Source organism: Anolis carolinensis, unplaced genomic scaffold (assembly GCF_035594765.1).
Source record: "Anolis carolinensis isolate JA03-04 unplaced genomic scaffold, rAnoCar3.1.pri scaffold_15, whole genome shotgun sequence".
Classification (NCBI taxonomy): Eukaryota; Metazoa; Chordata; class Lepidosauria; order Squamata; family Dactyloidae; genus Anolis; species Anolis carolinensis.
Genome location: NW_026943826.1, coordinates 12,703,825 through 12,716,324, shown reverse-complemented (window position 1 = coordinate 12,716,324; position 12,500 = coordinate 12,703,825). Strand labels below are relative to the sequence as shown.

At 36.4% G+C, this 12,500-nt stretch overlaps 1 protein-coding gene across 3 annotated transcripts in view; it reads left to right on the top strand.

Moving 5' to 3' along the window:
- LOC134294443 (coiled-coil domain-containing protein 30-like) overlaps window positions 1-12,500 on the top strand; it is a 31,802-nt gene that overhangs the window by 5,350 nt on the left and 13,952 nt on the right. For 2 of the 3 annotated variants that reach the window (XM_062965516.1, XM_062965517.1), the window contains exons 3-7: window positions 3,804-3,924; window positions 7,695-7,809; window positions 7,939-8,131; window positions 9,886-9,966; window positions 10,055-10,156. In XM_062965516.1, coding sequence (XP_062821586.1) covers window positions 3,804-3,924; window positions 7,695-7,809; window positions 7,939-8,131; window positions 9,886-9,966; window positions 10,055-10,156 — 612 coding nt within the window. Of the gene's footprint in view, window positions 1-3,803; window positions 3,925-5,635; window positions 5,775-7,694; window positions 7,810-7,938; window positions 8,132-9,885; window positions 9,967-10,054; window positions 10,157-12,500 lie in introns of those variants that run through there. The other variant, XM_062965518.1, reaches the window with a different exon arrangement.

Here is a 12,500-nt window from a genome sequence, read left to right as displayed (position 1 = left end):
GCCTTGGATCTTGACCGTGGCTGTCAGTTTCCTTTCTCCGCCGATGATTGATTTCCTGCCCTTTGCCCAGGCGGGTTCCCGAAGGGTATTTTTCCATTTGCAAAGAGCAAAAGGACCCTCAATACATACCGTAACTGATGGGGAAAGGAGACCAAAATAGATGGCATTAAGTACGTACATAAGTGCACATGGCCCTTGTAGATAACACGAGGAGGCCTGGGGCATCTGATCCTGTTTCTCACCTACTTCTGTCTCCCGGCTATCAGAGGGAAATTTTCCAGACTTGGATGCCTTTGTTTCGGTGCCTCCAAAGTTTGCGTTCTGAACTTTTGGGTACAAAAAAACAAGGCATTGTCTCCCTCGGGGGATTTACGTGGCAGATCGCTTTTGCTCGGCTTGGCAACGAAAGCACCGCCTCGCACCTTGTGTCCATTCCCACCTGTGAAATTGTATTAACCTGCATTTTATCAGTGTGGCCTTGCATGTGTTTCAGAGATACAGTAGAGTCTCACTAATCCAAGCTAAACGGGCCGGCAGAAGCTTGGATAAGCGAATATCTTGGATTATAAGGACTGATCAAGGAAAAGCCTATTAAATATCAAATTAGGTTATGATTTTACAAATTAAGCACCAAAACTTCATGTTATACAACAAATTTGACAGAAAAAGCAGTTCAATACGCAGTAATGTTATGTTGTAATTACTGTATTTATGAATTTAGCACCAAAATATCACGATATATTGGAAACATTGACTACAAAAATGGCTTGGATTATCCAGAGGCTTGGACAAGCGAGGCTTGGATTAGTGAGACTCTACTGTATATGTGTTTTGAGAGGCAACATAAAAGTAATAGTAATAATAATCACACAGAAAATAATAAAAATTATATTAAAAAAAAAAGTTTGTTTTCCGCGCTTTTGCTGTAAAAGTCACACAGAAAATAATAAAAATTATATTTTTAAAAAAGTAATAGTAATAATAATAATAGTATTTATTATTATTATTATTGTTATAATTATTATATGTGGAAGATCCCAGAGTAAGAAAATTCTCGATCAATAATAATAATTATTATTATTTTATTGTATGACACAGCAAACAAGATAGATATGCTGGATTTCATATCACAAAATCACAAGTCGAACACTTCCCAAGTGTCTAGGACTGTGTGATGTCTAGGACTGTGTTTTAATAGTGTTTGAGAGGTGACATAAAAGTAATAGTAATAATAATAGTAGTATTTATTTCTATTATTATAGTTATAATTATTATATGTGGAAGATCCCAGAGTAAGAAAATTCTCACGTTGATAAATTATTATTATTATTATTATTTTATTGTATGACACAGCAAACGAGATATATATGCTGGATTTCATATCACAAAATCACAAGTCGAACACTTCCCAAGTGTCTAGGACTGTGTGATGTATTTTCGGATGAAATATTATTATTATTATTATTATTATTATTATTATTATTATTATTATCACCACTCGGTGGTCCCGGTGGTGATCGGCACATTGGATGCCGTGCCAAAAGATCTCAGCCGGCATTTGGAAACAATAGACATTGACAAAATCACGATCTGCCAACTGCAAAAGGCCACCCTACTGGGATCTGCGTGTATCATCCGAAAATACATCACACAGTCCTAGACACTTGGGAAGTGTTCGACTTGTGGTTTTGTGATCCTAAATCCAGCATATCTATCTTGTTTGCTGTGTCATAATAAAATAATAATAATTTATTACTTGCCTCCCCTTGTGGCTCAAAATGGGGCAATTATTATTATTATTATTATTATTATTATTATTATTATTATTATTGTTGCTGTATTATTATTATTATTATTATTATTATTATTATTATTATTATGATGTGGGGTCCCTCAAAGAACCCAGAGTAAGAAAATTCTCACATTGATCAATAATAATAATAATAATAATAATAATAATAATAATAATAATTTATTACCTGCCTCCTCTTGTGCCTCAAAATGGGGCAATGAATATTATTATTATTATTATTATTATTATTATTATTATTATTATTATTATGTGGGGTCCCTCGAAGATCCCAGAGTAAGAAAATTCTCACGTTGATCAATTAATAATAATAGTAATCATGGTTTATTACCTGCCTCCCCTTGTGGCTCAAAATGGGGCAATAAATATTATTATTATTAATTTTGATTATTGGTGGGCCTCTCGGCGCCCAGCTGCAGGTCAGAAATGATTTCCGACTCCCAGTTGTTTACACAGTTTGGTGTTGTTTCGAAGTGCTTTCCCTTTGCTCCAAGCCCAGGCCTGGGTGTTCTATTAAATTGCAAACGTCAGGCGAAACTCTGGATCTGAAAGTCCAAAGTCCTCATGCCATGGTATGCATCTCATGCCTTGACCGAGAACCCGAATCGAATCGTTGTGCTGGGGAATTCTCCAAAATCTGAAGTTAACCTTTGAGCAGATTGGGTCTGTCCTGGTTATCAGCAGTGTTAGTTCCTTGCAGCAAAGCAAAACAATAGCTCCATCTGCCGACGACTAAAAAATCCTGCAAGCTTCTTTATGGATTTTAAGGCCAACTGCTAATATTATCAGTAGAGGTGATTTGTGAAATAGATCGTGATCAACATCACAGAGGAGTTCTATGTTGTTGTTGTTGTTATTATTATTATTATCCTGCCTCTCCTAGTGGTGTGGGATAGTTAGTATATGATGATGGGCCTCTGCAAGATCGCAGAGTAAGAAAATTGGCATGTTGATCAATAATAATAATTATTATTGTTATTCTATGAGGAGTTCTATATTGTTGTTATTATTATTCTGCCTCTCCTTGTGGTGTGAGGCAGGTAATAGAGGATGATGGGCCTCTGCAAGATCATAGAGTAAGAAAATTGGCATGTTGATCAATAATAATAATAATTATTATTCTATGAGGAATTCTATATTGTTGTTATTATTGTTCTGCCTCTCCTTGTGGCATGAGGCAGGTAATAGAGGATGATGGGCCTCTGCAAGATCATAGAGTAAGAAAATTGGCATGTTGATCAATAATAATAATTATTATTATTCTATGAGGAATTCTATGGTGTTGTTATTATTGTTCTGCCTCTCCTTGTGGCATGAGGCAGGTAATAGAGGATGATGGGCCTCTGCAAGATCGCAGAGTAAGAAAATTGGCATGTTGATCAATAATAATAATTATTATTCTATGAGGAGTTCTATGGTGTTGTTGTTATTATTGTTCTGCCTCTCCTTGTGGCGTGAGGCAGGTAATAGAGGATGATGGGCCTCTGCAAGATCGCAGAGTAAGAAAATTGGCATGTTGGTCAATAATAATAATAATTATTATTATTCTATGAGTTCTATGTTGTTATTATTATTATTCTACCTCTCCTTGTGGTGTGAGGCAGGTAATAGAGGATGATGGGCTTCTGCAAGATCGCAGAGTAAGAAAATTGGCATGTTGGTCAAAAATAATAATTATTATTATTCTATGAAGAGTTCTATGTTGCTATTGTTGATGTTGTTGTTGTTGTTATTATTATTATTAACCTGCCTCTCCTTGCAGCTTGAGGCAAGTGATGCACTATTATTGTTGCTGTTATTGTTATTATGTGGGTCCCTTTGCAGATACTGGAGCAATAATAATAATAATAATAATAATAATAATAATAATAATAATAATAATAATAATAATAATAATAAATCCAGCATGTCTATCTTGTTTGCTGTGTCATACAATAATAATAATAATAATAATAATAATAATAATAATAATAATAATATCTTCTCTTTGTAGGTGGAGATGTACGTGGGCCACGTCCGGAGCCTGGCCGAGGCCCGAGATGCTCTGCTGACCAGATGCGAACGGGAGAACGAACAGCTCCGGATGGAGGTCACCCTGTTGCGACTGGAACAAGGTAGCCTCATGATGTTTAATACTTTAAAAATATTTGTATATTATTTCAGATTGTATTGTAATGCTTTTAACGTTAGCCGCTTTGAGTCTTTGAGAAAAAGTGGGATATAAATAAACATAATAATAATAATAATAGATAATACTGGATAATAATATATAATGGCAGAAGGGGGTTGGTGTGGATGGGTTCCAACCCTATGAGAATAATAATAATTGATAATACTGTATAATAATAATAATAATAATAATAATAATAATAATAATAATAATATAAAATAATACCTTTCCTAGACACTTGGGAAGTGTTCGACTTGTGATTTTGTGATACAAAATCCAGCATATCTATCTTCTTTGCTGTGACATAATAAAATAATAGATAATACTGGATAATAATATAATAATATAATGACAGAATAATAATAATAATAATAATAATAATAATATAATATAATATAATAACATAATATAATGGCAGAAGGGGGTTGGACTGGATGGCTTCCAACCCTATGAGAATAATAATAATTGATAATACTGTATAATAATAATAATAATTGATAATACAGAATAATAATATAATATAATATAGTGGCAGAAGAGGGTTGGAGTGGATGGCTTCCGACCCTATGAGAATAATAATAATAATAATAGATAATACAGAATAATAATATAATATAATGGCAGAAGAGGGTTGGAGTGGATGGCTTCCAATCCTATGAGAATAATAATAATAATAATAATAATAATAGATAATACAGAATAATAATATAATATAATATAGTGGCAGAAGAGGGTTGGAGTGGATGGCTTCCGACCCTATGAGAATAATAATAATAATAATAGATAATACAGAATAATAATATAATATAATATAATGGCAGAAGAGGGTTGGAGTGGATGGCTTCCAATCCTATGAGAATAATAATAATAATAATAATAATAATAATAATAATAATAGGTAATACTATATAATAATATAATGATTGTGATTTTTTTAATGCCTTTTAAATTTATTTGTGTGTTTTTGTATTTGCTATTACTGTATGCTGGTTTTATATCTGTAAGCCGCCCCGAGTCCCTCTGGGGAGATGGTGGTGGGGTACAAAAATAAAATTATTATTATTATTATTATATAATATAATGGCAGAAGGGGTTTGGACTGGATGGTCTTTAGAGGTCCCTTCCTACCCTGGGATTCTGTGATTCCCTTTCCCTTTCTGGTCGTTGCCCTCGTTTGCTTCTCGTTTGTTCTGAGCATCAATTGACCTTGAGTTGTGAATCAATGGGCCACGTGTTTGGATCGAGGGGTTGCTGTGGCCGCCCAACGACAAGGGCACAAAGACAACGGGGTGGAGGGGGGGGGGAGTCTCCATTTGCCAGCAATAGAGCTTGGGAGTATTATGAGTTGGACCACTCCTCGCCTCCTAGAGTTGGAAGGGACCCCCAAAGACCACCCAGTCCAACCCCACCCTGCCTTTGGGCAGGAAAAGCACCTTCAAAGTTGCCCACCGCAAGGAGCGTGCGGACCACCGTTGCTTGTTGCTCCACTTGGTGTCCCCTCCTGTTTTGAGAGATCCAGATAGAGAGAAAACTCGATAGAAAAAAGATGGGTAAGAATGAAAGATGATAGACAGGCAGACAGACAGACAGACAGAAATGTCGTCAGCCGCACATTTCTGCCTCCACGGCGTCCCTCCTCTGGGTGACCCTTGGGTGCATTGAACCAGAGGAAAATGTGACGGCGGCAGCTTTGCCGATCAGGCATCCCGGCATTGCTTTGCATTGCTTTGCATTGCCACGGCCTTGGCGGCACCGTCCTCTGCTCAGAACTAAACCCTATTGGGTTCCTCCCAGGTAAAAACTCATAAGTTCTTAAGTGTCAGCATTTCCCTTTGTTTGGATAGAGTGAGACTTTGGGACAGCGTAGCCTCTGGATTATGTGTATTCTGCAGAGTGTCTTTAAATGATTATGTGTTTTTATTACGTGTCTTCGCAAGGTTGTAACTTGCCTTGAGCCATCAGGAGAAGCAGGTAGGAAATAACATTATTTTTATTATTATTTTATTATGACACAGCAAACAAGATAGATATGCTGGATTTCGTATCACAAAATCACAAGTCAAACACTTCCCAAGTGTCTAGGACTGTGTGATGTATATTATTATTATTATTATCATTATCATTATCATTATATTATTATTATTATTATTTTATTATGACACAGCAAACAAGATAGATATGCTGGATTTCGTATCACAAAATCACAAGTCAAACACTTCCCAAGTGTCTAGGACTGTGTGATGTATATTATTATTATTATTATTATTATTATTATCATTATTATCATTATATTATTATTATTATTTTATTATGACACAGCAAACAAGATAGATATGCTGGATTTCGTATCACAAAATCACAAGTCAAACACTTCCCAAGTGTCTAGGACTGTGTGATGTATATTATTATTATTATTATTATTATTATTATTATTATTATTATTATCATTATATTATTATTATTATTTTATTATGACACAGCAAACAAGATAGATATGCTGGATTTCGTATCACAAAATCACAAGTCAAACACTTCCCAAGTGTCTAGGACTGTGTGATGTATATTATTATTATTATTATTATTATTATTATTATTATTATTATTATTATATTATTATTATTATTATTATTATTTTATTATGACACAGCAAACAGATAGATATGCTGGATTTCATATCCCAAAATCACAAGTTGAACACTTCCAAGTGTCTAGGACTGTGTGATGTGTTATTATTATTATTATGATTATTATGATTATTATATTTTATGACACAGCAAACAAGATAGATATGCTGGATTTCGTATCACAAAATCACAAGTTGAACACTTCCTAAGTGTCTAGGACTGTGTGATGCATTATTATTATTATTATTATTATTATTATTATTATTATTATTATTATTATATTTTATGACACAGCAAACAAGATAGACATGCTGAATTTCGTATCACAGAATCACAAGTCGAACACTTCCCAAGTGTCTAGGACTGTGTTGTTGTTGTTATTATTATTATTATGTCAATAATAATAATAATAATAATAATAATAAATATATGTGTGGGAAACTAGACTGGGATTGAGATACCTCACTAGCTGATGCTGAATAATAATAATAATAATAATAATAATAATAATAATAATAATAAATATATGTCTGGGAACCTGGACTGGGATTGAGGAACCATACACACTGATGCTGAATAATAATGATGATGATGATGATGATGATGATGATGATGATGATGATGATGATGATGATGTCTGGTAAACTGGACTAGGATTGGGGTACCTCACATCCTGATACTGAATAATAATAATAATAATTATTATTATTATTATTATTATTATTATTAGATAAATAAATACATGTGTGGGAAACTAGACTGGGATTGAGGTACCTCAGTGGCTGATGCTGAATAATAATAATAATAATAATAATAATAATAATAATAATAATAATAAAAATATATATGTGTGGGAAACTAGACTGGGAATGAGGTATTTCACTTGCTGATGCTGAATAATAATAATAATAATAATAATAATAATACAAAATAATACAAAATCCAGCATATCTATCTTGTTTGCTGTGTCATAATAGAATAATAATATCATCAATATATGTCTGGGAAACTTGACTGTGATCCTGATGCTGAATAATAATAATAGTAATAAAAATAAATAAATCAATATATGTTCTGATCCGCCCTTTAGGAAATCCTGAGCGCACTATTCCACTGGACCAAGACCTCTCTCCACACCAGAAGATGCCCGATTCGGAAGAAGAAGCGTCCGCCAACCCTGAACATGCCCCGGCCCTTCATCAAAGGTGAGTGGCGTAACCTTCACGGTACTGACAGCTGTCCATCAAAGGTGAGCGGCTTCACCTTCATGAAAGCTGTCCAGATGTGTGTCTCTGTGTTTGGGGTGGCATTTTCTCGGTCTCCTTTGCGCGCAGGTGCCGTCAGGCGCTGTCCGGGGTGGAGGGCCAGAACGTGGAGCTGCGCCACCGTCTCTCCCGTCTGGAGAAGGAGCACGAGGAGCTGGTGGAGCGCAACGAGGAGCTGGAGTCCCTCCTGGGGGAGACCCAGAACCAGACCCGGGAGGAGCGCCAGCAGGCCGAGTGCCAGGTGGACGGGCTCCACAGGAAGGTAGGCAGGCAGGCAGGCACCCAAGACCAAGACCAGCATCATAACACAGACTCTCCACAAGTTACAAATAAGATTGCTTCTGTCGCTTGGCGCTTAAGTTGAATGTGTTTGTAAGCTGGAACAAGGACATTCTTGAAGTGTAATTCCACCCATAGATATATATGGCCCGGGCTGTGGCGCAGGCGGGAGAGCAAGCCAGCTGCAACCAGCTGCAATGAATCATTCTGACCAGGAGGTCATGAGTTCGAGGCCCGCTTGGAGCCTATGTTTGTCTTGTCTTTGTCCTATGTTAAAAAGGCATTGAATGTTTGCCTATATGTGTAATGTGATCCGCCCTGAGTCCCCTTCGGGGTGAGAAAGAAGGGCGGAATATAAATGCTGTAAATAATAATAATAATAATAATAATAATAATAATATATGTGTGTGTGTGTATAGATAGACAGATAGATATGTGTGTGTATACATGTATGTGTGTATATATATATATATATATATCTGTATGTATATATAGATAGATAGATGTGTGTGTATACATGTGTGTGTATACATGTATGTGTGTGTATATGTGTGTGTGTAGATAGATAGATAGATAGATAGATGTGTGTGTGTTTATGTGTGTGTATAGATATAGATATATGTGTGTATATATGTGTGTGTGTGTATATATATATATCTATGTGTGTATATATATGAGTGTGTGTATATATATATGTGTTTGTATGTGTGTATATATGTATGTGTGTATATATATGTGTGTGTATATATAGATAGATGTGTGTGTATATATATATGTGTGTGTGTGTGTTTATGTGTGTGTATAGATATAGATATATGTGTGTATGTGTGTATATGTATGAGTGTGTGTATATATATGTGTGTATATATGTATGTGTGTGTATATATGTATGTATGTATATGGGTGTGTGTAGATATATGTGTGTATATAGATAGATAGATAGATAGATAGATAGATAGATGTGTGTGTGTTTATGTGTGTGTATAGATATAGATATATGTGTGTATATATGTGTGTGTATATATATATATCTATATCTATGTGTGTATATATATGAGTGTGTGTGCATATATATGTGTGTTTGTATGTGTGTATATATATGTGTGTGTATATATAGATAGATGTGTGTGTATATATATATGTGTGTGTGTGTTTATGTGTGTGTATAGATATAGATATATGTGTGTATGTGTGTATATGTATGAGTGTGTGCATATATATGTGTGTATATATGTATGTGTGTGTATATATGTATGTGTGTATATGGGTGTGTGTGTGTGTATATATATATGGGTGTGTGCATAATATGTATGCTTCTGTAGCAGCTTCCTCTCTGGCTTTGGCTCAGCACTAAGATAACTGTGTGACGTGAACCTAATGCACACCCTAATTTTGGCAATATACTAATATTAGAATACATTGTATATACATGTAATATTAATAATAATATTATGATGTAATACAATGTAATAATTATTATAATTCACTATTATAATTGTATATTTATATTACATGCAAGATTACTAATAATATTGCGATATAGTTGTATAATATAATATATTGTATGTATATATACTTGTAAACCGCCCTGAGTCCCCTTCGGGGTGAGAAGGGCGGTATATAAATGTCGCAAATAAATAAATGAATAAACGTCATTAAGGATTGGATTTGAGTAAATATGGTCTCTCTGGTCTTTGAATGCACAGGATCTCTCTCTCTCTGTGTGTCTGGTTGCAGATCTCTCACTTGGAGGCCGAGTTGTGCCAAGTCCAGAAGGCCAAGTCGGAAGGGAGCCTTCGAGAGGGGACCAAGGAAGAGGCAAGGGGCCCGGGTGGGAGTGAGCGGGGCCCCCTCCCGCCCCCTTTGACCCCTTGCCCACTGCTGACCTGACCGCCCCTCCTTCCAGGTGGGCCTTCTGGAAAGCAAGCTCCTGGAGGAGAGGGAGTGGAGGAAGCGGCTCAGCACAGACCTGGAGGCCACGCAGAAGGCCCTCAAGGAGGAGAAAAAGGTGGGGCCCCACTTCGAAAGGATTTAAAATTGCTATTATGGTTATTATTATTATTATTGTTGTTGTTGTTATTGCAAAATGATAACTTTCCCAGCCTATGACTTTCCGGGCCCAATTCAAGGTGCAGGTTATCACCTACAAAGCCCTAAACCAGGGGTCCTCAAACTTTTTAAGCCGAGGGCCGGTCCACAATCCTTCAGACTGTTGAGGGGCCGGATTATCATTTGAAAAAAATAAAAAATAAAAAAACAAATTCCGATGCACACTGCACATGTCTTATTTGTAGTGCAAAAACAACAACAACAAGAACAATGAAAGAACAATACAATATTTAAAAATAAAAACAATTTTAACCAACATACATTGATCAGGATTTCAATGGGAAGTCTGGTCCTGCTTCTGGCCAATGAGATAGTCAAGTTAATTAGGGTTGTTGTTGTTGTTGTTGTTGTCGTGTGCCTTCAAGTTATTTCAGACTTCGGGCGAGCCTAAGTCTAAAATTTATATATTTATTTATTTACTGCATTTATTTACTACATTTGTATCACACCCTTCTCACCCCAAAGGGGACTCAGAGTGGCTTACAAATTATATGTACATACAATATATTATATTATTAGCATAACACAATATTAGCATGATATATTACTATATTAAACAATACCACTATACTGTAATATTATTAGTAATATTATATGTAATATAGAACATATAATTAATATTATTATATGGTATTATTATTAGTGTTATATTGTATTACATTATCATATTATTATCAATATTATATGTATATACAATATATTATATTATAAAACTGAGGGCGGGGGCCAGGTAAATGACCTCGGAGGGCCGCATCCGGCCCCCGGGCCTTAGTTTGGGGACCCCTGCCCTAAACGGTTTGGGACCCACCTACCTTAGAGACCGCATCTCCCCCTACGAACCCGCACGTTCTCTTCGCTCATCGGGGGAGGCCCTCCTCTCGCTCCCACCACCCTCGCAGTCGCGGTTGGTGGGGACGAGAGAGAGAGAGAGGGCCTTCTCCGTCGTGGCCCCCATCCCGGCTTTGGAACTCGCTTCCTAGAGAGATCAGGCAGGCCCCCACCCTCCTCTCCTTCCGTAGGAGCTTAAAAACCTGGCTCTTTCAAAAGGCCTTTGATACTTAATCTGGTGTCGGACTGATCGATCTGCCCACTTTAGAATAGCCCCATTCTTGAGGTGTTGCCAATGCTATATTGCACTTTGTCCATTTTAACTGTGAAATTACCTTCCCCATTTCGGCCCATTTCGGCACATGTTGCACGTTGCCTGGGTTCTATGAATTAGTCTCCAGTGTTAATATTGTATGTTTTATGTTGATTTTAACGATTGTTTTTACTGTAATTGATGTTTTTATTGGATAACTGTTTTATTGCTGTGTTTTGATATTTGATTGTTTTATCGGGCAAGGCCCTATGTAAGCCGCCCCGAGTCCCTTCGGGGAGATGGGGCGGGGTATAAAAATAAAGTTATTATTATTATTATTATTATTATTATTATTATGACCCTTATTATTATTAGTATTAGTATTAGTATTATTAAATAACTTTCCCATCCTATAATCCCTTATTATTATTATTATTATTATTATGAAATGATAACTTTCCCAACCTATATCCCTTATTATTATTATTATTGACACAACGACGTTGTATGACACAGCAAACAAGATAGCCATGCTGGATTTCGTTTCACAAAACCACAAGTCGAACACTTCCCAAGTGTCTAGGACTGTGTGATGTATTTTCGGATGATGCTGCAGATCCCAGCAGGGTGGCCTTTTGCAGTTGGCAGATGGTAATTTTGTCAATGTCTATTGTTTCCAAATGCCGGCTGAGATCTTTTGGCACGGCACCCAATGTGCCGATCACCACCGGGACCACCTGCACTGGTTTCTGCCAGAGTCTTTGAAGTTCCATCTTGAGGTCCTGAGAGCGGCTGAGTTTTTCCTGTTGTTTTTTGTCAATGCGACTGTCACCTGGGATGGCAACATCAATGATCCAAACCTTTTTCTTTTCCACAACTGTGATGTCTGGTGTGCTGTGTTCCAGAACCTTGTCAGTCTGGATCCGGAAGTCCCACACTATCTTTGCGTGCTCATTTTCCAAGACTTTTGCAGGTTTGTGATCCCACCAGTTCTTTGCTGCTGGGAGGTGGGACTTGAGGCATAAGTTCCAATGAATCATTTGGGCCACACAGTTGTGCCTCTGTTTGTAGTCTGTCTGTGCAATTTTCTTACAGCAGCTGAGGATATGATCCATGGTTTTGTCGGTTTCCTTGCAGAGTCTGCATTTTGGGTCATCAGTTG